This window comes from Mus caroli, chromosome 1 (assembly GCF_900094665.2).
Source record: "Mus caroli chromosome 1, CAROLI_EIJ_v1.1, whole genome shotgun sequence".
Taxonomy (NCBI): Eukaryota; Metazoa; Chordata; class Mammalia; order Rodentia; family Muridae; genus Mus; species Mus caroli.
Window position 1 is genome coordinate 166,965,177 of NC_034570.1, and position 26,388 is coordinate 166,991,564.

Genomic DNA, 26,388 nt, shown 5'->3' on the forward strand with positions numbered 1-26,388 from the left:
GAAATGAACCCACACACCTATGGTCACTTGATCTTCGACAAGGGAGCTAAAAACATCCAGTGGAAGAAAGACAGCATTTTCAACAAATGGTGCTAACACTGTACTTTCTAACAGATATTTTATATAAAAAATAAAAATAGATGTTATGTAAAAGTGTAAGGGAATGCAGGAACTAATGGACAGGAATAAAGACACAACATACTGTTTTCTTAATTTCCATAGAGAGGTAACTCCAGGTGCTAGACTCTGGGGAGAAGATATTAGTAATTTAGGTAACCTGTTCAGTCAATAGCATGGTCAGTGATGGTGCAAGGGCTATCTAGAAAACACAAAGTGTCTGGCATTAAAACATTTAAAATAGCCATTCAAGGTAGTGTCACCAAACTAAAAGCCAAACCTTAGACAAGCCTCCCTATTGAAAGGGGTCTCTGCACACAAGGACACAAAGAATGAAAATGTATTCTCTGAGGTTATGCTCTCATTAAACTGCAAAGTGACTGGGAAACAGTGCTGTAAGTTTCCAGGAAAAGAAAAAGCAAATTCCAGAGCAATTATTAGAAATCAGATAGACTCTTCAGTGGTGTCCTAACAATCCTTAAGATGACAGCGCAGATTCTCTACTGTTCTGAGGGAAGAGAGTCTTCAAAGTAGGGGGTTGTCATGCACAGACAAACCTCCAGTTTATCTGTAAGCAGCTGTCTAAGGACACACACACACACACACACACACACACACACACACACACACAGTTGTGTTTTTAAGTTTCCTGTCTTAGGAAAAGTAGTAACTCTTTATTGAGAGGAGGGGAGCCTTGCTGGCCTTGACTTTATAGAGTGCTCAGACTAACCACATATTCTACTATGCCTGACCAACAAGCACCTCTTAAGGTGCATTAGGGTTGGCATAAAGAATTGATATAAGACAGGTAAAAGGGTCAGAAGTAAGTTAAAATATATAATTTGATATTTCAGTATTCAAAAATGTTATTAGTTGACTATTTGACAATTAATGTTTAATACTTATGGAGACATATCAGTTACTTAGAGAAATAAATTATTTTAAGTGGGCAACCAGAGTGAAGTCATACACTCTTATCCCCGGGTATTTATGTGCTAGAGGTAGGGAGGATCCTTTGCATCTTAGAATTTGAAGCCAGCCTTTACAACACAGTGAGACCCAGCTCAGAAGCAAGCAAGCTATGCTCCCCATATACAATACGAGGCTATTAATCCCCAAATAAATAAGACACTAATGAAGAAAATTAACTAAAAAATAATGCTTGTCTCAGTAGAGGAAAATTTATTATGGTGTAATCAATCACTAATGTATGAGTAATGAACACTGATTCATAGCTAAACTTATCTGAGGGTTTGAGTTGGATCTTTAGAGTGATGTATAGGCTATCAGAATTCCTACATATGAGTGGTCCTCCTGCCTCAGCTTCCTAAGTAGCTAGGACTGTAGCTACATGCCAGCTACTAATGTTGCCTAGCAAGGAGATGACAGCTAATTTCTTATATTATAAATCAAGACATAGTAATATGCTATTTAAAATATGAATATAGAAGCTACAGAGATGACTCAGCTGTTAAGAGCTCGTGGAGAGGACATGAGTTCAGTTCCCAGCACCCACATATAACTCCAGTTGTACAGGATCAGATGTCTTTGTTCCTCTGTAGTCACCAGGTAGACATACAAACAAAATACTCAGACACCTTTCTAAAAGAAATAAAAATAAAGGTAACCATTAGGAGACTTAATAATGTTCCAATTTAGCAGAATAGCAGTAGTGACTTCTCCCCTAAGGCCTGTGACCCCTATAGCCAGAGGTTCAAAATAGCCGTTCATAGCAGCTTCTACTTTTTGTCCTTCCGGTTACTGTAGTCACGATTTCCTTTTTGTTTTATTTTATTCTTTTGTTTCAGAGAATAGTGTCTCCGCTGAGCACATGCTAGGTTCTACAGTGAGCTCCTCTTCCAGCTCTTGGTTATGATTTGAGGAATGCCTGTTGGTGAGGTGTAAAGCTATGTGGGCCTCCTGTAACCCAGCTGGCCAAAAGATGGCTGTGTCAGACTGCACTGCGGACATCAGGTTAATAGTGTGCTTTGAGAGGAATGTACATTTGGCCTATGACCACCACTGGTCTTCCATCCCTGAGCCACTAATCTACAGCCAGGAAACAGCGCTGACCTAGTTGGGTGAGGCGCAGGGTTATCCTGCCAGTGGGAGCATGGCATTTCTGGCAAGAGATTTCTCTTCTAACTGTTGGAGTTGGTGCCATGGCAGGTTTTCCTGACTCAGAGAGCTAAGTGTTGAACCTCCATCCAGCTGGTGAGATTATTTGTTGGTTTTGATTATCTGTCCCAGTGAGCTCCTTTGCTGGCACACATAATCAAAAGTAGGCTGCCGTTTTCCATCTTCCTAACAAAAAGGAATTTTGCATTTTGAAATCAGAATAGATAAATTTTTATTTGGTTTATACCAAGATAGTGCTTTTATAGGAGAGGGGAGGTTTGTTGGATTGAATTGCTTTGTTGCTTAGTGGTGCTGGGATTCAAACCCGGGGCTTCACATGTCCTAGGCATGTGCTTTACTTTGAGCTAGACCCTCAGCCCCCAATCAGGAGTGCTTAGGGACAGCCACGTGACCTCTGCCAGGTTATTCTTTGCTGATCTCATTGTTTCTGGTCTTCACCACAGTCTCATGAGCTAGCTCCAGTCATCACTTTGACTTTTGGTTTGAAGAGTTGAGTGACTTGTCTAAGGTCACAGAGGCAGAAAGTGCTAAAACTCTGACTGTGTGGGCTCTGGAAACTGTGTTCTTTGCCATAGGTTAACTGAGTTTTAGTGTAGCTGTTTTACTATGTAAGGATATGAAAACAGCTGCTGTCAAGTTAAAATGGTATAAAGTGCATGTGTTGTTGTTGGGGAATGCTTACCAAGTGAATCTATTCTAAAGGAAGTTTGGGATTTGTTTTCTTTCTGTCACTTCTTTGTATCCTTTTAGTGAAATATACTAGTGTATCTGTTTGGTCTCTGTGTGCGCACGTGTGTGTATGTGTCTGGGTCAGAGGTCAATGTTAGGTATTTTGCACCATTGCTCCTCACCTCATGTTCTGAGACAGGCTCTCTCCTAACCTGAAGCTTGTCAAGTAGACTAGACTGGCTGGCCAGTAAACTCCTAGAAACCTTCTGTCCCCTAAGCTCTGGGGTTACAGGGTGACACCTTCAGGCCTGGCTTTTACATGGGGTCTAGGGATTTCACCCAGGTTTTCAGGTTGGCATCACAAGTACATTGATTATTCACCGCAGTATCTCCTCAACCAGCAACATCTCCTTTTTTCTACACAGCCACCATTTGTCTCTTATATCTCTGTTGTACGTCTCTCTACTTCTCCTGTCTGGAATATTGCTGCTATCTGTTCAGGATTTCTCATCTTTCATTCCTTGCTGCCTAAAGTTGATCATACACATTGATCTAATTTTTAAAATTAAGCATCTCAAATTGCTTGTTTAAACCATTGTCTCCTGCTAACCATAAGAAATTATGACCTGCAGCCCATGTCTCTGATGCCGTGATCCTGTCTCAGCCATGGGGTTTTGGTGGCTTCATTCTCTCCACTTTTCCTGCCCTTGCTAACCTATCTGCTTTATGATACGTGTGCTTTCTCTGTAGCTCACTTGCTGCTTTTGTTTATTTGGTTTTTGGGTGTGTGCATGCTGTGTTTTGGGTGTGTGTGCATGCTGTGTTTTTGGGTGTGTGCATGCTGTGTTTTAGTTGTCGCCATGTATGTGTCTCATCTACCACATGGATTCTTACCTGCTGGATCAAGAAAGGATGGCAAGTCTCTGGGTTGCTCATATTTAGCACAGATTTTTATAAATAGCATGATGTAAAAGCAAATATTGAGTGAAGTTTTGAAGTTTTAATGCCAACACATAACTCCACTTCTAGACTTACTTAATTTCATAAATTCTAAGCAAATAAAATAAATAGGACTTTCCTATTATGTTTCACATCTTTTGCTATATTTCATTGTAAGATTGCAAAAATGTCAGTATTAACTTTAATAACTTAAAATATTTTTAAAAAATAAATGGGTTTTTTTGGTATTCCAATCTGAAAGATAAAAAAAAAACCCTACTCTACATGAAAGTAATGTACCTATAAGTGTATGGATTTTTAAAAAATAAAATAATATTTGAGAACTTATAGCAAGTTACTTTATCATATTATTGTAATATATAATTTTTGAGAGGATAAACTGAAGATAGCATTATAAATATAAGAAAGAAATGAGTCATCTGCATTATCTTAGTTGATGCATGGAATGTAGCTGGAGGTCACTCAGAATATTGGTAAATGACACCAAAACATTTTAAACATGTGTAATACTGCGCTTAAATTGTCTGATCAATGAAAGCATACTTCATTTGTATAGCAAATTTGCTTCTTGTCTATTGTGTATGAAGTTGAAAATATGCCTTTAGTTTTTCTTGTTTTTATAGTCCATTTTGTTCATCTCCAACTCCTTTGGTTTGCTTAAATATCATAGATGCGCTGTGATGAATATTTTTACTTTAATGTACAAACTATCCAAAATATGTACAGTATAAGTTATTTTTGCTTTGAAACATTTGAGTATTGGTAAGATAAGGAGTTTCTTCCTCAAACCAAATAGTAAGCTACTGTTCACATTCCTACATGTATATCTATCTATGCCTTGGAAATGTTGGCGTGCTCTGCCCACCTGTCAGTACAGGTGCTAGTGTGTAAGCTCTGAAGTCTCACGCGCGCAGGCTGGCGGTCCTCTTGCTGAGTCTGTCCCTAAATTGTTTATAAATACTATTAGACAGCATGCTAATGCCTTTCTAGCACTTCATATTTTCTTAGAAACAAATTGTTTTAACCTTTAATTTGGTTTCTATGGCATCCAAACAAAACTGTAAATCTGTCTTTTTAAGTAAAAATGTCATATATTGATCACTGCCTGTATCTGATCATATCTCTTAAATGATATATTACATTGTAAAGGAAGTGCTGTTACTCTTTAAAAAGAACAAGCCTTTGCATGAAAGTAGATTATCAATCATTTCCATGACTCACGTTCAGTTGTTTCATGTTTTCAATCAGACTTCTCACAATCCATAGTTACTTCATGTATGTTCACTTGTAGTTGTGATTTTTTTCTTTGTCATGGAACTTAAGCTAGTCTACATTTTCTAATTGTTTTTATTGTATTAAGATTTGTGGAAGAAATGAAAGGGAACTAGTTTTGAGTTCAAGTGTATATGTTTAATATGGGTTCTTTTTCTCCCTCTGTCTGCCTAAGGAAATAGAGAAGTTGAGACTAGAACTGAGCGAAAGCGAGCAGCATGTGGAACAGGAGCAGCAGAAGGCAGCTCGGGCCAGACAGGAGTGCCTGCGAGTCACAGAGCTGCTGGGCGAGGCCGAGCGCCAACTGCACCTCACCAGGTATGCCCTAATCACGTTACACACTCAGCACCCAGCGCGGCCCACCGGGCTCTGCCACAGGCTCCCAACAGTTGTTACTCTTAGTCATTCAATTCACACACAGCTTTCAGGCATATTACGGAAAGTGGAGATGTGGCAAGCAAAACAGCCAGACTCGTGAATGACGAGTGTGGCAGGGACTCACTGGTGTATTACAAAAGCGTTTGTCTGCAGTGCTCAAATGTTTCAGTGGTTCCTTATCGATAGAAGCAAATGACATTTCTGCCACTACCACCACTAATTCTATATCTAATAAAAAATGTTGAAGAAAGACCATGAGGAAATATATTTATGAAAATAAGCAGGTTCTGTCAGTGGTGAAAGAGACAAAAGGAAGAGATATGCTAACAGCAGACTGAGATGGAATTGATAAAAAAAATGAGGAATGTGTTTCCGAAGGAGCTTTGAAATTAGACATGAAGCTGATCGGGACTGCTTGCTTTCCGAACATTATGAGCACGTTTACTGCAGTGAGGTTTCTAATTGTAATGCTTTCATCATGAGCTATGTGCTGTGGCGCACTCAGCATCGTTGTGAACTTCAGTAAGCATATAGATCACTCAAAATTAAAACAGGACCCTAGGTTGTAAGCACTGGGAGTTTGGTGAATTAGAAACACATGCACTTGCATGTGTGCATACATATGCACACATATAAATGTACACAGAAAGAGGACTTCAGCCAGAGAAGCAGACTCAGCACTCGGGAGTCTTCTTAGCATGCGCCCAGGGCAGCCTTCAGTTTAACGTCAAGCTCTGAGCTTGTTCGGTTCTCAGAGTGTCTCCTCAGGTTGTAGAAGGAAATTTGTCTACATATACCTAAGTTTATGATATTTAATTTAATTTACAAAATAGGAAAACACTAGTCTTCCGATTACAATCCTATGTTGAATTTAAACTATGAAAGGGGAATGATCCCTTCTGCATTAAATATGACAATGTAATTCTGAGCACGGTCTGATGACAGATGGAGAAACGCACTACTCTAACAGCCTGCATTTGGAGAAAAAAATATCCTAGAGGTTGGTGAACCTCCCAAAGTTTTGGGTTAGTGCTAAGATGCCTCCAGTTCTGTTAAAATCAAACTTTGTTAAAAACATTTTGTTATGATAATCTTCCAAATGGTTTGACACCTTCTGATTTAAGCAGCAAGAGAGGAGAGAGCAAAAGGGAAGAGAGAAAAGAAAGCACTTAGACATGTATGATCCCAAGGGAAAACCCCACCAGATGAAACACTTTTATGAGGAAAAATGCTTAATATTGCAGAATAATAGCTGCTCTTTTAGTGCACATTCAGAGCGTTGTCACTATGGCACTGAGAACACACGATTAGCCCAGTTCCTGTGGCTATTTACTCCTACGAATGTGAAACTTTAGTTTCATCGTGATAATGTTGCTAGTTTTCCTTTCCTGTCAGACTTCTATTGAGAAGCAACCATTTGTGTGCTAAGCACTACTAAACTACAGAAGTGGGAAGCATTTAATGTCTCGGTGTGACCTAGCTCTGGTGGATGAATATTAATGCTGTTTTTGTCCCTTTGCATTCTCTCTTGTTCGGAGTTAATTTCTGGAGTCAAAGTCTGTAGAGTCCCCTGCACTGTCTGTCTGTACCGCTTGACAAGACCAACTCCCGCAAGGAGAGTGTATTGAGATGCCGTCACTGCTGCAGTGCACGCGTGCTAACTAAGTCCTTTGTTCCTAAGAGAAAAGACTGTGCCTGCTTCCCTGGGAAGCCTCTTCTGCTGTGCTTCACTTACACAAATTCTACAAAAATGCAAGCCCACTTTCTAGAACTAAAGCTTAATTGACTACTTTTAAGTGTAGTACTTTTCATAAGCATTTTATGCTTCATTTATGTTCATGTTTGATTAAAAAAAACCAAAATCATAAATTTAAAGATGACAATTAAAACTCAAGGGAACAAGACACATCACTCTTTTATATTGAAATTCAAACTTAGCTGTTGGGCTGAGTTTCATATATATATACACACAGTTTTTACCCCCGCCTTTCCTTCATTCTTTATCCATTTGGTCTACCCAGGAGTGTAAATGGGAATAGGACATCTTTCTTTCATTTTAGTGTAGGTCGGCAGCTGAAGTCCAGAACCACTCTGCAAGTAAGCATTCCCCATTCACTCTCCAACATTCTGAGCAATACATTCTAGCCAAATCTTAAAAATAAATATGAAGACATGTTATAAGATGCTGATGAAATAATGAGTCAAATCTATAGCATCTTGACTGCCATCTTGCTCTCCAAGCTGTCCATTGGACGGACCATCACCAAGGTCCACTCACTCCGTGTGGATAGTAGCTCATTCTGGCAGACTCTGGCCTTCCCACTTACTTCCTCCCCACTAAACCTCACTGCTGATTTCCAGTCAGATGCAGCCAGATGCAGGGACCTTTACAGTGGTGGGCTCTCTTCTCCTTTCACAACTCTCTACAAGTAAACACCTCAGAGGCTTCCTTTAGCCTAACTGTAGCCTTATCTTCTTTTCAGCATCTCCCTGAATCCTAATTTCCCTGCTGCAGCCTTGCCAGTGACTCCTTGTAGAACAGAGAACTCCTTTCTCTTGATTTCTCCATCCCCCTTTAGGGTAATCTCTTCTAAGGGTTAAGAGTATATTCATTTTAGTTTCTGTTTGGTGTCATGATTCCCATAATAGCTTTAGAATAAAGTTAACACTAGAGACTGGCACTCACTGAGCACCAGTGCTGCGCTCCAGGAACTGGCCAGAAGGCCAGCTATGCTGTCCTTGTGGGAACTTCATTAGATATAGACTCCTGATTTCCCAGTTTATGGAGAAATAAAATGAGTCATCTAAGGTCAGTCAACTGATATGTTATAGAAACAGATTTTGAACTTATTCATTAGGCTGTAAGTCTATGTAAATTACTAGGGAAATGGATAAATGTGATTGTTCCCAAAAAGACAACTGAGAAAAACAGTAATGCTAATTTGTAATAGAAATAAGTGTTTGGGGCTGGTGAGATGACTCAGTGGTTAAGAGCACCGACTGCTCTTCTGAAGGCCCTGAGTTCAAATCCCAGAAACCACATGGTGGCTCACAACCATCCGTAATGAAATCTGCCTCCATATTCTGGAGTATCTGAAGACAACTACAGTGTACTTACATATAATAAATAAATAAATATTTAAAAGAAAAAGAAATAAGTATTCACTGATCCTTCATATACCAATATGAATATCCATTACAACAGTTGAGTCTTCTCAGGGCCATTTCTATTAGCCCTTTATTGGCCATTTAAATTGTTCATAATGAAACTATCATTCTCTTAGACTTGATTTTTACCAAGAGGAAGGAGAAAAGTCGAAATCCCTGTACATATTTAATTTTAATAAATCCAAAAATCTATGGAACTACAAGATTTGAATCCTTCCATATGATTTTTCTGTGTGTGTGTGTGTATATGTGTCAGGGTAATTTGAAACAAAACTCTAAAACAAACATTTCTGAATGTTTGTGTGACTTACTAGCTACTCACAGTGGTGGGCGCTCTTCTACATAACTGTCATACTTATTAACATACCCTCTTTTAAGTTCTGTTTCCTTTCCTCACATCTGACTTGGAGGGAAGTTCCTGTAGGAAGCCTTTGACCTGAATTGCCCTAAGTACTTAATGGGAGCGTATTGCCCACACCGCTTGCCTGACTCAACAACAAGGAGCATCAAGTTCAATGAAAATAGAAGGGGGAAGGCAGCAGCATGTGGTAGAATAATGTTCCCAAGTCAGCGTTTCTAAAAGAAAGTTCTGCCCTCCATACTACTGTAAGATACACGGAGGGAAGGAAACAGGTCATCAGCTTGGACCTGAATTGCCCTAAGTACTAATGGGAGATGTGCCTATCATAAGACCTGCAGGCTCCGGATTTTATCGGTGTGTCTGTCATGAAAGTCCTTATGTCCCCTTTTGCATAAGTAATTTTTCAAAGGATTCTCAGAGCAACAGTCTAAGTGAGATACTAATAAATGATCATTTTGCTCTGACCTACTTTTATGACCCATATGGGAAGATCTGATCTCTGACCTAAATTGATAGCAGGTTGAGCTTTTAAATCGTTTTAAAATTGAAAAAAGGTACAGCAGAGAAGTCACAAGACTATCCTGCTGTCATGGACAGGTTTACTGGAACAAAAGGTGATTACGAATTTCTTTCTAGAGCATTCTAGAAGCCGAAGTGACTGATGTTCAGCATCCAGATAATAACTGCTACAAATGCTTTCTTGACTTAGTTTGACTGCTCAATCTACCAGCATGGGTCAAGACTTGCTGAGTTCTTAGAAATCCTCAGAGGAAGAAACTGTGCAAGTGCAGCTGGCTCTCCTCGTTCTAGGACTGGTGACTGGCACCAGCACCATTGTGGTGCCAGAGTGAACCATCCATGGCAGAGCTCGTCTTGGCTCAGGATAGCTCATTTGCTCAGACTTTTCTCTCTCACAGATCAAATCCTTCATTCTGAAACTGAAGACAAAGGAGATGCCTTTGATTTCAAATTTCAAAAGTATGACTTCCCAAACTTCACTTTTAAAATCTTCATTTCCATGATTACTCCCTTAGAAGCGAATTGTGTCTAGATGCACATGCATGCCTTTGGGATATGGTGTTCTGCAGCCCAGGGGAAAGTCACACTTTGCCAAGCGGAAGTTATATCACTAGGGGGCAAGGTGTGAAGGACCCTGGGTAAAGAAAGAGCAGGTGGGTGTCTGCTCCATTGTCCCTGTCAGTTTTAAAATATGATCACGAATTTTTTCCTTTGCCTGAGAAGTAGTTTGGAGTGGGAAGAGGGAACAAAGAGAAGTTCTCTGTTCATGTTAATCTGAGCCTGATATTGCCCATTGCCAATATAAATCGAAAGAGGCATGGCCAATTCCTTAAAGTTGCTTGGTTGTTTACTTTAGAAAATGAGCTCTGACTGCAAGTAGCAAGAAGTCAAGAGTGCAGTGAGCATGTGCCGCACACTGTCTGGTTCCGTATAGCAGTGTCTGCTTGCTGCTAGTCTATGACGTGAGAAACATAAACACTGTGTCAGTATAGAAACCAATATAGCTATGTATAGACACATTTCATTTCTACTTCCTCCGCCCTTCTTTTCTTACTTTGCATTAGGGATTGAATTCCCGGCCTGGCCTTATGCATGCTATGTACACAGTGACCACTGAGCTACACATACCCATAGCACCTATGTACATTTAAATGGCCACAACTGGTAATGAGTCAGCTTTTTAAAACTGGAGTGGGTATCATTTTTAAACAGTTGATAAGCAGTTCAATTAATGTGCATATATATTTAGTGTATTGCATTTTTACAAAACTAGTGATTTACAGATGAGCAGGAGCTCAAAGAAATCTGGTTGAGTACAAGAAGTTTGAGATACTCTGTGTCTCAGTGCTAACGTAGAGTTAGATTGAGAACATCCCTTAATAGATGAAGAAGAGGAGTCTTATAAGGGGAAGCTTGGAATTACAATGAGGAAAGGAAAGAAAAGGAGGGTTTGAAGTTGGCCAGTAGATGCCACAGTCACACTCACACACACAAAAGTATAAAAAAAAAATTAAAAACCCATAGTTTAGAGCTAGGTAGATTTTGAGGGTTGTAAAATCTAAGCTTGGTGGCCAGAACCAAGCCCTCTCTTTATTTCCAGTCCCCCAACACCAAGCTTGGCATCAGGTGTTTAACATAAATTTACCTCTGCTCTTTTCTATTAAGGGGAAAAAGGAAAAAGAATAGCATTTATCAAATAGCTTAGGTCCCAGCCCTGAGCCCCACTGGGCTCATTTGAAGAAGACACTTAGCATCAATGTATTTCTTTATATTGCATGGTTAACTTCAGTTTTTTTCCTCTTGCGTTTTATTCAAGAATTTTTAGCCTAAAGTTTCCATTTAAAAGTTAAGCTCATTTTCCCCCTCTTGTACTCCTTTCATGAATAAATTAAGCAGAGAACGTGTCAAAAATAATTTTAAATGAATATATGTGCAACCAACATCTTCAAGGCTCAAAATAGATGGCCTTGGTGCTGTTATAAATTGCATCCTCTTTTCCTCCCCCACCCAGTATCAGGGAAAGTAGGCTGTCAAGGAGCCAGGAAAACAGAGGCATTCCATTTTGCTCTGGTGGACCCCACACTGCCTATGCGTGGTCTCTCCACCTGTCTGACAGGCGAGACACCCTGGTCTCAGAGTGGCCCTGGGCAGAGAGACTTGAGTGAGAGGCTGCCAGCAAATGTGTGTCTGCAGGTTCTGCTCAATGTTCCCTGGCTCGCTACTCTCAGTTCTGCACCACCCAAATGTGTGTGCAATGAACATCGACGCTGGGGGTGCTCTCCTCTCCCCTGCCACACAGGCCCACAGCCTGGAGCATGGCGGCAGCGGCAGCCAACTCATCTCCTGAAGAAGCCCAGAGGAAACCAAGAGCGTATTGCCCACACCGCTTGCCTGACTCAACAACAAGGAGCATCAAGTTCAATGAAAATAGAAGGGGGAAGGCAGCAGCATGTGGTAGAATAATGTTCCCAAGTCAGCGTTTCTAAAAGAAAGTTCTGTCCTCCATACTACTGTAAGATACACGGAGGGAAGGAAACAGGTCATCAGCTTAATGGTGTTTAATTTCTTCTCACCCACCTCCTCCCTCCTTCATGGCTTTGTTTAGTAGGTCAGTTGTTAGACAGCACTCCTTTTTTATTTAAGAACCACGTGCTTATTACACAGTGAGTCATTGATTGATAAATCCAAGACGTGAAGTTTATTAAGACTCTTAAGATGGTTTAAGAGACTGGGAAGTGTTTCAGTCTCCTCTGTGATCTGACACAGACTGAAGTCAGCCTCATGAGGAACACACTGCTCACAGTTAGACCATATAAGCCCGCAATTGGGGTTGGGAGTGGAATGCAGTCAGTTTCAGGTCAGAGCAAGTACTAATAGGTTAAAGCAACATTTGGGAGCAGCCTGTAAGGCAGACGGCTAGCTAAGTGAAGTCTATGTTCCACAGTGGCTCCGTGTAGCCTCCAGCATGCTTCCATCACCTCGGAGAGAACTGAGTATCTTTCTCATGTCCTGAAGTTTACAAGGAAAGAAAAATGGGTTGCTTGGGTTTTGAGGTCCAGGGGGGATTCCTTCTCCAGAGAAGGTACTCTAAGAAGTCAGCCTTGAAAACATTGTTGTCTTTACTGGAGCCTGTTTCTGACCCAAAGAATGGACCCAGAGGTAGAAGGGGAATTTTATATGACTGCACTTCTACTTGGACATGACATCTAAAAACAAAATACCATGTCCCTAGTGGGTAAGCAGGTTGTCCTTGCCTGCCTTCTGGAAGCTGACTCAGTTTGCTTCAGTAGGCTGGCTCTCCTTGATTTAGACACGTCCTTATTCTGTCAACTGCCCTTCATTTTCTAGAAATCATATCTGAGTCTTGATGAGGATGCATGGATATGTAAAATCATGTTAACACGGAGTTCTGTAGATTAGAGAGAGGGGCTATGCTTCTGTGCTTCTGCTTGTTCAATGCTTTAAAATGAATTCATGTAAAATGATGATGAGGATGATGATGAGTTGCCACAATGTTCAGTCTAGAAAACTTGAGGCTAGTTGGGGGCATGATCCATTACTCTAGGTAGCCCTTGTTGGCAAGGTTATAGGGTTGACAAATTAAGGCTACAGAGAGTACTCCCTCTTTTCTAACTTTAGTCTTTGTCTTTAGAGGGAAAGCCATCCTTTCCTTCCTGATATCGTCCTTTGCTAATGGCAGCAGCGTTGCAGCCCAGGGCTCCTTAAGTTCTACTGTGAGCACTGCTGGCACTTGGGTTCTTTCTCTCCCTGAAAGAAGACATCTATTCAGAATCCTTAGTGGTTGAATTGGTCTGCAATGTTTCAGCCGAGAAAAGATGATAATCCTGATAAGGAATAATGAAATCCATCTGCAGCAAAAAGAAAGCCCACGTCAGAACTGTAGAGGAACCCACATTTTGATCCTGCACCCAGACAGACTTTCACAAAAATTTATCTGTAAAAGTAGAGGGAGTCACGGTGCTGGAGACGACTCCTAGCACTAAAAACATCTTAGATGTTGCTTTATGTGCTTGCTTTTCATTAGAGTCAGGAACGGTCCGACTCTGTTGCTGTGATTCTGTCAACATTTATCCTATCTGTCTTTCATATACAAAGGCTTAGGGATGCCAGAAAACAAACTGTTAACGGAGAATTAACTTCTTTGGCATGCTTTCATACTTATCTTCCAAATTAAAGAAAATGAAATGGGCAGAAACAGAGTGTAGATTACCTCCTTTTTGTCAAAAATGGTGGGAATTTGAAAATTAATAATAAAAAAGGGAACAGATGCAGTAACATGCCAGAGGGAGATTAATGTGGAGAGTGAAATCTGTGAGCAACAAAACTGAAGCAAACTGAATCAGTGGGAGGTGGTTGTACAATCAAAATCAGGATAAAAGAGAAATTACAAACAACCCTGCACTTGTCAAAGTAGTAGTAATGAAACCCTGACTCTGCCAGCAGCGAGAACCTGTGTTAGCACTTTGGGGTAAGGATGGTAGCCGGGTGCCAGGTAGGAGGGCAGTGTTAGGTTGCTGGGCAGCAGCCATCTTGTGTAGAACAGATGGCACTGAAAGCTGGCAGGGGAGGGGCTCCTTAGCAGAACTAATCAGACAGTAACAGATAGGGCAGCTGGGAAGACTGACCACAGAGAGGGAGCCTGCGGGGTAGCTCAGTGCCACGGTGTGTGCAGCGGTGTGCCCATTGGTCTGCGGGAAGACCTTGCAATGCCTTTCCCATCGATGGACGCACTGAAACTTTTGTTCAAAAGGGAGAATTGAGTTGGAGTGTCTCAAACTTGGGGGTGGGGTTGGGTGTTGGAGAGAGACTGGGAATGGAGGAACTGCCCATCTCTGAATTCGTTGCATGAGTTTTCAATGTCAGCTTCTGTGGAACTTTGATTTTTGCAGCATGTGTGGCTCTGCCGTTCCCTTCTCCACTGAAGCACGCCAAGTGATAGCTCTCTATATTTTATCCACAGTTTGCAGCATCAGGACCATACATAAAATTAGAAAAGACTTCCTGGTATGATTTCTCACAAATGAAAACTAAAAGCAACCAGGTGATATGTGCGTTTCTCCTTAATAATTCTTAATAACCTAATTCAAGCTATGGTTGACTTACAGCCACTTGCTCGTCCTTTTTGCTCCGTGTAATTGTGGACTAAACAACAAAATCTAAGCATAATTTAGAGCCCAAACCTTAAAACAAAAATCAAATTACTGTGCAAAAATGAGAAGCCAACCTGTTAAATTTAATTGTGCATTGAAGAGCCATAATTCCAGATAGGTCAGCACATTTATCCAAATGCTATACCTTTGACAACAAGATTCAGGTCTCCTACGTCTGTTTTCAAACTTGTATCTTCCTTTCTCTTTTTTTTTTCCAGAAGGTTTATAGCTTGGCTCAAATTATTCATTTTGGAGGGGGGAGGGGGAAACATTACCAGGATTTGAAATAGGTGGTATAACATAGCCATATGCTATTTATGCAGCAGTTTCTGCAATAAATCTAATTTGGTGCTGTCAAAAAATCAGACTTATTTGATATAGCAGCACATTAGTAAATGATTGTGGCAGATTTAAAGTTGTCATTTAGTCTCTTCTAACTCTTAAACAGAATCTTGCAAACCCGTCTTCTCTCTCATCAAGTCTATGAAAACCTCCCAGGTCTTTGTCCTACAGTACTGCAATATTTTCATGTCTCAAAGCAGGTTTTGCCTAAAGGTAACTGAGAAAAAGGGTGAAAAATGAATATCCTCTGTTGTCAAAATAACATTGGCAGTCAGAGATCAATAAAGTGGGGAAAATGATAGTGTCTCCAGCCTGTGTAGTTCTTAGAAAAGCAGAGCAGCTAGGCAGGCGCATTCAGAATGAAGAGAAGCTAACATCAGTTCTTTATTAAGGAGCTAAATGTTTTACCTTGCATCCTACACCCATATGCTGTTTTAGGAAAACTGGCATTAAAGATGTGAACGACATCAGCTCCGTCTTCACCTAGTAATGCCCTTAGAAACGGCTTCCCTCTTCTCTACTGCAACCTGGCAACATAAGTGTGCTGCCTTTTTTTTTTTCCTGTAGAATTTATGTCTAAGGTGTTGTTATCAAATCAAACTTTCTCCTTCCTACTCCTTCTATTTCGAAGATAAAATAAACATTGCGTATTAGGCAGGCAAATATTCTCTGAGTTCCTGAATGAGTCCTTCTGCAAGAGTAGCCCTGATGCTGCTCCCTCGTCTTTGCCGTTTGCTTTTACAGAAGGGAGCCGTGCATGGGAGCATCCAAGCGCCCGTGTGTGCCTGGGGTGACGCTACAGTGGTACTCAGCGATCTTTCCCACTTGTCTCTGTTCTTACCTATCACTGTCCAAAAGAAGGTTACGTGTCTTTCTGAATCAGTGTTCTGAGGGGCAAGGTCCCTTCACCTAGTGCAAGCAGCCTCTATTAGACCAGCATTCTGCTAATGTTTGCTTCTTTCATGTAGCACTTCCACCACGGAAGGGTCTGCTTACCAGTACCAACACAGTGCCATTCAGCAGCAGAGATCCAACTGACCAAACGCCCATCAAACACAGATCGCCCTAAAGAGAAAGAATGTGCAGAAAGGTATTAAGCTTGCTGGGCACAGCAGTTTTGAAATTTTCTCCACATATAGCAGAAACTATGTAGAAATTCTATTTCAGAGAGAGAAGAAAAGAGTACTCCCCTTTGAGCTCATATTTTCAAAATCCACATATTAAATATTATTGCATATTACATAAGAAGGATTTAAATAATATATTTAGGGCTAGTAATATATTGGGAATTGGTGCTAAAAATATCCCTTCAGTTAAATTTTAAGCTGCAAATTTTGTTTGGCTTTGTATTTAGCAACACAATGATTTTCCTTCACATGTCCGGAAAACTGCTTTGAGAAAAATCTGTTTTATAAATTGTGCATATTTAACCAATCAAAACCCTCAGGTTTAAATTTTAAATTCCCTCTGTTTTCTTGACTGGTTAAAAACTAAAACCTGCTTTCAATTTTCAAAAGAAAAGATTTAATTCTTTAATTTTTAAGGAATTTATAAAAACTTTGCAAAATGCTGGTCAGCGTCAGCGTCTGAGACCTGATTCAATCTCCAGGTGACCCTGCACAGTCCCCTGTCGCCACCTGACTAACCGCCATCATGCCATGCTTAGGCTCGCTTTCTGACAAGGCTTTGCTTACATACCTAAAAACAAGAAAGCCTCCCCTTTTAAATTTGAATTCATAAATTTGAAGAGAGTCACTGCTTTTTTTTTTTCTTTTCTGGACAGTAATAGTATCTGAAGCTACTAATAAGCAGTTAAGCCTGAGCGGGTTCTGTTCGTCTTGTGAGACCGAGTATCCAGTCGCTGAGGATAACAATCATCCAACTGAGTGTCCGGTCCCCATCATTTCTGTGGTTGCTGCTGTTCACAGAGCTGGTCTGTCAGACAGCTCACACCTCCTTAGGGGGATTGTGCGTTCACTTGGCAGCCTCTACTTTGTTCTTATTTCAGCAGAACCTTACTTTTCAATGTTAGATTTAAAATGTGTGTGGTTGATGTGCATATTCTGGGTTATAAGTTTTTCAAAGCAGTGATGGAGCTGTGTGCTAATCCTTAGCTTAATATCGAAATGGTACGTGTTTGCACATTTTAAGCCTTTTAGTGTAAAATTTCTTAATTGGAATACTTTCTCCCTTGGCTAATTCATTAGTGAAAATATTTACCCCTCGAGTTAATGCTGCACACTATGGAGCAGTTTTTACATAGTGTAAGCTTGTTTGTGATATTTTGATTTCACTTTAAAACTTTTATTTTGCTTCTGATGCATATAGTTCCTACTCAATATAATGAGAAGTGCAGACACACATGAAGAAAATACATATCAGCTGTCTGCTTTTACAAACGATCATTAAAACACCCTGTCTTTACTACTTTAACTCCAAATTATTGTCTTCCCGAACCCAAAAGTAATTTTCACAAGTGAATTACACAACAGAACTTCCTCTTCTGCTGGCTGGCAGGAGAGGACTTCAGTTCACTCGACAATGACCTTGAGGGGCTTCGCTTCTTGAAGAAGGAAGCAGAAGCTTGCGGTAAACAAAGTTCACTTCTGACAGATGGATTGAATGACAGAAAGGTTGCCAGTGCCAGAATAGCCCTGGCAGAGGAGGAAATGTTCAGTGGAATCCAACAGGAGAGGAGGTGTGAACAGGTGCAGGGTTGCTGACGGAAGGGGAGCCAGATGGAAGGAGCCACAGCCAGTTTATTTAAAGGAAAAGGCAGAAAACATTGAAAGGCTGTGCGATCCGTGGCTAAAAGTGTTCATAGAGGAAGGTAAAAATTCACAAAGCAAAACTGCACAGTGGGGTAGCTAACACTTAGCATAATGGTAGTAATTTGTGAGTTTAGTTTGGAAGTTGCAATTGAAATATATTCATCTTGGCTCTTTGCACCATCAAGTGTAGATATTTGAAAGTTGTTGTGTTTTTTTTTTAAGTCTCCAAGCTTTTTAAAACCCATCCATTAATTTAATTTTTTCAAGCCAGAAGCTCCGTTGTGATAATGCTAAAATTGTGTCGTCAGCTAAGAAAAGAAAAAAATAAATAAATAAAGTGAAGGTTAACATTCCATTCAAATTGATCTTATGATGCTTCAGTTTTGTTCACATATGGGAAGCAAATACATGCAGTGTTGGGTGACATCTGTAATATCCCAGGAGTCTGCAATGTTAGGATAGACGCTGGGGGTTGTTTTCTCTTGCTCGGAGTCTCTGTTCATTTTGTGAAGTCCAGCACGTTATTTCAGCGAGGAGAGTGCTTGAAAATACACATTTGTCAGCCACAAACACCCGAGTCAGCTTGCGCTGCTGGGGTGGCCCTGGCTCCCGTGGCCTTCAGTAGCCTGCTTACAGGCAGACTCCTGCACACTGAGGTACAGCTTGAAATAGGGATAACGAATGGGGGGGGGGGCAAGAAGAGAGGGCTTTCTTGTTTTCTTGGACAATTTAAAATTAAACTTTCTTCCATCCTCATTAATATCTTTGCTCATACTGTGCGTGCTGCTCACGTGAGCCTTTGTCTCCCACACTGTTTGAAAAGTTTCCTGTATTATGTGACCAGTAAGAGGATGCCAGTGGAGGAGGAGCTATTGGGAAACAATATCAAAGATGACAACAAAAATGGACGGCTGGTTTCAGGTTTTCAGAACCTACTGTCTGCACATGGTCATAGAGACTAGAGACAGGAAATTGTTCACAGTCTGCCCCAGAGCAGCCTGCATCGAGCAGAGTGCATTTGACTAAGTCTGGAGGCCTGGAACGCTTTGACTTTCCAAGTAATCTAGGATCCACGACACACTTTTCCAGTAAATACGAGGAACCGAACTTTGTTAATTGAGGAAGATGTTTATTTAATCCTATTTGCTTGTGGACTTGAGCGCTTTTGCTCTCATTTTAGTCTGGGTAAGGCTGTGTTCAACTATGTCTCCGAGGGAAGCTAGAACATGATTTCAAGTTCCACTTGAGATGGACTGCAGTCCATTTGCTTCTGTTGTAACAGGCTGGTTTTGCCACCTTTCCTATCAGAGCAACTGCTGTCTTCCTCTGTCAGTGCCATAGCATGACGCTGCCTTTTGAAGTAATGACTGGAATACACAGGCCACGGGGTTGAAACTGCAAACAGAAACTACCTTACGGCAATGAGTGCTGCACTCTAACATTTAGCCCATAGATTGGGCTGCCTGCCTGTCCTTCAAAGACAGAGCAAGTAACTTCCCCAGATACATCAAGTGTGCGGTACCCAGGGTAGTTCATCCAGCACCTTTCATTAGGGGGAACTTGCAAGGTTTTCTCCAATAAAGGGATAACAGTTCAGTTGCTGCTAACCATCATTGACTGAGCATGTGTTCTATTCCATCTGCACAAGCGACCACTTAAAGTTTTAAAATGAAGAAGCTGCAGTTCTTCTCCACAGATATCCGACATGGTAGTAGAAAAGTTTGTAAGTTTAAGTGTCAGTATTTATGTCCATATTAGCTAGAAAGCATTGTTATAATTTGTACAGTTACAAATTTAGCCTTAAGATTAAATGAATGGGTTAATAAAAGTATTTACCTAATCCGGTACTTGGGATAATAGCTGAGAACTGACACGCATAAAGCTAAGTGGCTTGCCCGAGGCCACAGTTGTTTAGTGGTCATCTCCTTAGCACATATACTGCTCTTCTCGTGTTCTACAAGTTCTACTCATTTGGACTGATTGGCAGTGCGACTTATCAGGTAAATATATAAAAATGCATACTTCATGAAAACTTTCTGTTAAGTCTCTACATACCCCCCAGAAGGAAGATTTTAAAGATACAGAGGAAAAACTGAGTTGATTTATGGTCAGGCACCTATAAACTGTCTTATGGCAATTATTTGTTCTAAGTCCCCATCATTGTATCTCAGCTCCTGCTCCCCCCCGACCCCCCCCCCACCAATCCATTTGTGCTAGGCTGTGCATAGAAAAAGGACAGTGATGCCACCCACTTTGAGCTTAGCATTTGGGTGAATTTAAATACTTTTCAAATCTGATTCTGAGATTTAATATAATAAACCATTGGTATGAATACTTTGGTCTATAAACCTGTCAACAGTCTCTGCCTGAGGCTTAAAAGGATGGACAGCTAAATCGTTCTCTGAGATACTTCCCCTGCCCTTCAGCACATAGCTCAGCCTCCCGTCTATGTGCATGCACTCCACAGAAGTGGAGCATGTCATGAGTAGTAAGCAAGCTCTTAAAATCAAAGCTTTGCATTTATTGCTTGTTAATTCTCTGCAAATACAAGGAGACTCTACCAGTGTGTTTTCTATAAATAACCATCTTATAAAGATAATGATGCCTGAGCCTGGGACTTTCAAGAGGAATTCATCTGTGTAGTCCTAGCTCCCCACCCCCTCCTTTTTCTGGGTTTTCAAATTAGATTTCTTCCAGAAATCCAACCCCACTGCTTTTTATGGAAGCTTGAAACCATTCAGTGGCTTATTTGTGTTCCTCAAGGTGCAGATAAGAGATTTAACTAGGAAGACAGAAGATTAACTCACCAGGCAGGGTGGTTCACTAAACTAGCTAGCAGGTTCATACCTATATGGTCTCTGGGAGAACTTGGAAAGAGTTCATTTCTGACTAAGAACAAATGATGAAGATCGGGAACATGATTGCTGGAAATTGAGTACAGAAATCCCTAGAAAACTCTCAGTTAACCTGTTATTTCTCACTTAAAAAATAAAGATGATCAAATGCTAAACAGTTTCTAATTGTATTTGAGTTTGCATCCATGTACAGAAATAATATCTTGCTATCGTTGAATGACTCTGTAATGTGGTTTGTAATTTAATATTAAGTGTGCAGGTTTATTTTGAGAGTTACTTAAAACCAGATTTAATTTACAGAAACCGAGAGGGATACCGTTTATTGTTTAAGGGTAATAATGGGATGCAGCTCACACATCTCAGGCATGCTCTCTGCCACTGGGTTACGTTTCCAGGCTCATCATTTATCTCATATGATGGGGTACATCCTTCAGTCTTAGCTGTTCTCACTGTCCTCTTAGAATTATCCTTTCTCCTCCCTTTAAAAAAAATGACTGACTTAAGTTAGAACATTTTCAAGGTTAAAAAAAAGTTGTTTTAATAACACTTTTTATAAAGTTTTGAATTTTGAAGGTATGTCCTCAGAGGGCATATGCATTTAATATATCTTAGCACTACTGTTCTTTTTATTTGTGGAAACTGGGTTAAAAATAATGCTTTGACCAGGAGGTTATCCTTAGATAGACCAACATGGAACACACATGAAGACAAAAATTGCAAGTAAGCTACATGTATACTTAATAGCCACATTTTTAAGTAAAAGAAAGCAGGTATCACTAATTTTACTGGTGTGGTTTATTTAATTGAAGAGTCAGAACATGGTATCATTTCTGTTTGTGATCAGGAGAACACATGATTAAAGACACATTTGCCCCTTTCTCTTCCTTCCTGCTCTGCTCTCCCCATCTGAGTCTGTTTCACAGCACAGGGCCATTCCATTAGCTCCATCTCAGATGCTCACTACCCTCCTATACTAGCATTTGCTAGCTGTAAACTCTGTTCCTAAGCTTTCCCTCATGTTGCATAGCATAGATACAGCTGCATTGTATGAGCTTAAATGTCAGGTTCTGATTTCTAGAGTTACAAGGTCTCTTAATAAAATGAAGTAATTTTTGCTTTTTAAAAATCTGTTGGCTGTAGCCAAGCCTCATTTTGACTATTTCTGTTCTGGTGTACTGTCTCTTGAGGGGAATAAGATAAAAGAGCAGATAGACTGTACCAGCATGAGAGTACCAGATTCTAGAGCTTACCCATCTTTGACATGTTAGAAGTTGTAGAAAATAACTTTGATAAAGAAAACAACTAGATGCTAGACCATTAGTCAGATTTAGGCAGCCCTTAAATGGTGACCCAGTCTGGACAGTGCTAACTGCTTCATGTGGAGACCACACAGCATCCCAATATGACGTTGATAATGAGAACCTGGAGGCTGACCAAGGTGAAGTTCTGTGTTGACATCACACTCCTGAGCAGAGCCAGAGCTTAAGCCTGGGCCCAGGTGTGTCCTGGAGCTCTAGTGCACGTCCATGGTTCAACACACCTTCCCTAGGTAGCTGTTAGCTGCAGCACAGAAGGTTTTGTTTTCCTCAGACTGGTTATCATTGAGAGTATTATAATTACTGCTTAACTTTGAATAGTCATCTTCTAAGAAATGAATACATATAATGATTGGACTAATTACTATTTTTGAACTTACTATGTTATCATTAAACCAAAAATATTGTATGTGTAATATCTGAATAGTTCTATAAGGAAAGGTACTATTAAAGACCCTGGTTTTTTTTTTTTTTTCCATTGAGTAAGATATTAGACCTCCCTAGGGCACAGAGCTAACAGACAAGGGACTCTGGTGCCAAGCCTGGTAGACCTAATTATTTAAATTCTTCCTCCTGTGTTCAAAAGAATGCCATAGCCCTACAATGAAAGCCCACCACTGTTCTCAGAGGTATTATGGAATTTCAGTTGCTTACATTCTTCTTCTTGAGACACGCCTAACAAGTAGAAATATAGAAGAGAGTTAGAAAATAAAACTTTAGGATAGACAAAGGAGCAGGTCATCAAGATGGAGACAGAAGAAGAATATAGCAAGAGGGATGATGTAGCGAAGTGGTGAGAGGAAATGGAGGACCACTGAGCCCCTACAATGTCAAGCAGAGGAGACTGGAGAACAGAGGTCAGAGCTGTCACCAGCATGGTTCCGAAGCCAAGCAGAAAAAAGGTGAAATCATGACATCCTAATTACCGAGGCAAGAGCACCATTTACCTCACTGTGACAATGGGCAAGTGACACAATGTCCCCCCCAACAGTGAATACCTGGTAGGTGTGTTGAACCGTGGATGTGCACTTAAGCTCCAGAAGATACCTGGGCCCAGGCTTAAGCCCTGTCTCTGCTCAGGACTGTGATGTCAACACAGAACTTCACCTTGGTCAGCCTCGGGGTTCTCAGTCATGATATCATATTGAATGAGACAGTGGGAATCTGAAGACACTCAGTTCTGTTGCCTCTCACGGAAGTGTAGTACTCCTCAGCTCTATAGTGGTCCAGAGACACAACGTCCCCCCAGCATTAAAAGTGAACATTGAATTTGGTGTGGTTTGCTTAAGAAAGCATTAGAATAGTCAGTATATTTTAAACATTTCTATTGCGAATGGTGCATGCTCTCATATCTGTGCTGACACTCCAGGCATTACTATCATGTTTGATGAATAAGTTATTACAAAATTTTACTTAATAATAGTTCATGCTGTTTGCCATATTAATAAATTTAATAGCTAACAAATCTTTTCTATGTGGTTTCATATCCTATAAACTAATTTAAAATTTTAATAGCAGAGCAGGAAACATTCAGTGCTCAGTATTATTTGAGTATGATGTACATCCTTTATTTGGTGATAGAAAAAGGCCATGTAATGATCCCATTAGGGCCTGGTTTAAAGTTATTCATCAGATGGATTGATACCTGAATACATTGATATTTTACAGGGGAAAAAAGCATAAACAGACCAAAGGCTTAGACAAATCTTACATGGACAAATTATGGATGGAAAATAGGAATTTTCGAAGATATGAAGATGCAAAGTCAAAAAATCATCTAACTTATTTATGTAGCAGCAGATTTGTATTCATTTTTTAGTGTGGAGCTTTGGGTACATGGTACTTTAAAAGGCCATAGATGTGCTTCACAGTTCATGGTAACTTTGTCCAATAATCGTTTAATGCATCACCCACCCACTCCTGCCCTGGGCCAATGAGAGAAAGTGAAACAGAAAACTAGTCAAGTGCACATTTGATGGCCATTTAGCCTGAGTGTGTACCTGTGGTTCCTACCACATCTAAAGAAGCCATTGTGGAAATTGCTCTTACTATTGCTGTAGTAATAAGTGCTTCCCTGCTTCTAATGCTGTCCCTCCTCCATCTGTTCCCTCACTGCCGCCAGAGTGATCTTTCTCAAGCACGGGTGTGATCACAACACTCTCCTGCTTAAAACCCTACATTGGCTCCCTAGTTCCCTCGGGACGAGGGCCTTAAAAATAGCTTCAAGTTCTGGCTCCTGCTTCCATCTCTAGTTTCATCTTTCTTCAGTAATCTCCCCTCCACCAACTGCTCACTGCTACCCCACAACATACACACTCCAGCCTCCGATTGTGCCAGATGATTTCGGTTTTCCACAGGCACCTGGCTCCCTCTCTTCCCCGGGTCTGTCCACATGCTGGCCACACTCTGTAGTCACTCACTGGCCTGTCACGGTGTTCTCCCCAGCCTTTGTAAGTTCGAGTTCTACTCAGACTGAGTCTTTGCTTGTATAAGCCTCCTGGCAGTATCCCTCTCTGTCACTAGCCACTCCCTCACTCCTGTTTCATGGACCTGAGTAAGAGAGTTGGAATTTAGCCCTATTTCAATACTTACTACACTCTGGTAGCTTTGCACCTTAAAGAATAAAAACATTGTTTATTTTTTTGACTACACTAGAAATTCTTCCAGGGCATGGCCTGTTCTCTGTGTACTGGCACATCTTGGTTCATATGTGCTTCTCATAAAGAAGTTGCCTAAGTGTTTGCTGGATGGGCATGACACGATTTGAGGAAACACTTGTTCCCTGAATATAAGGCAGTGTTGTGGAATGGAAAGGGCACTGGACTTGGAGGTGGAAGACAGGTCTCCTTCTCGCTCTGCTAGTTAACTAGTTCTACAGGTGGCTTTGAGCACGTCCTCTTGTGAGGCGGCAGAGGTGGCTCCATGGCTAAGAGAGCCTGCAGCTCTTGTAGATGACCCCAGTTCTGTTCCCAGAACCCACATTGGCACTTGGCTCACAACTACCTGTAACTACAGCATCTGGGTAGCTGATTCTCTCTTCTGGCCCCAAGCACCAATGTATGCATGCCATACATGCATACAGGTACACATAAATAAAAAACAAACATTTTTAAAGATTATTTATTCATTTATTTATTTGTATTAGATATTTTCTTTATTTACATTTCAAATGTTATTCCCTTTCCTAGTTTCCCCTCTGAAAATCCTCTATCCCCAACCCCTTCCCCCTGCTCCCCAACCCACCCACTCCTGATTCCTGGCCCTGGTATTCCCCTACACTGGGGCATAGAGCCTTCACAGGACCAAGGGCCTCTCTTCCCATTGATGAACGACTAGGCCATCCTCTGCTACATATGCAGCTAGAGCCATGAGTCCCACCATGTGTTTTCTTTGATCCGTGGTTTAGTCCCAGGGAGCTCGGGAGTGGGGTGGGGGTACTGGTTAGTTCATATTGTTGTTTCTCCTATAGGGCTGCAGATCCTTTCAGCTCCTTGGATATTTTCTCTAGCTCCTTCATTGGGGGCCCTGTGCTCTGTCCAATGGATGGCTGTGAGCCTCCACTTTTGTATTTGTCAGGCACTGGCAGAGCCTCTCAGGAGACAGCTTTATCAGGCTCCTGTCAGCTAGCTTTTGTTGCCATCTGCAATAGTGTTTGGGTTTGGTAGTTGTTTATGGGATGGATCCTCAGGTGAGGCAGTCTCTGGATGGTCAGTTTCTGCTCCACACTTTGTCTCTGTAACTCCTTCCATGGGTATTTTGTTCCCCCTTCTAAGAAGGATCGAAGTATCCACACTTTGGTCTTCCTTCTTCTTGAGTTTCATGTGTTTTGCAAATTGTATCTTGGGTATTCTGAGCTTCTGGGCTAATATCCACTTATCAGTGAGTTCACATCATGTGTGTTCTTTTGTGATTGGGTTACCTCACTTAGGATGATATCCTCCAGATCTATCCATTTGTCTAAGAATTTTATAAATTCATTGTTTTTAATAGCTGCATAGTACTCCATTGTGTAATTGTACCACGTTTTCTGTATCCATTTCTCTGTTGAAGGACATCTGGGTTCTTTCCAGCTTCTGGCTATTATAAATAAGGCTGCTATGAACATAGTGGAGCATGTGTCCTTATTACATGTTGGAGCATCTTCTGGGTCTATTCCCAGGAGTGATATTGCTGGATCTTCTGATAGTACTATGTCCAATTTTCTGAGGAACCGCCAAACTAATTAAGGTTTATTTATTATTACATGTAAGTACATTGTAGCTATCTTTATAGACACCAGAAGAGGGCATCAGATATCTTTACAGGTGTTTGTGAGCCACCATGTAGTTGCTGGGATTTGAACTCAGGACT

The 26,388-nt window shown here is 40.8% G+C and overlaps 1 protein-coding gene across 3 annotated transcripts in view; it reads left to right on the forward strand.

Annotated features, from left to right (window-relative positions):
- Sdccag8 (serologically defined colon cancer antigen 8) overlaps positions 1 to 26,388 on the forward strand; it is a 193,913-nt gene that overhangs the window by 85,702 nt on the left and 81,823 nt on the right. For all 3 annotated transcript variants that reach the window (XM_029481038.1, XM_021162638.2, XM_021162554.2), the window contains one exon: positions 5,333 to 5,475. In XM_029481038.1, coding sequence (XP_029336898.1) covers positions 5,333 to 5,475 — 143 coding nt within the window. The remainder of the gene's footprint in view (positions 1 to 5,332; positions 5,476 to 26,388) is intronic.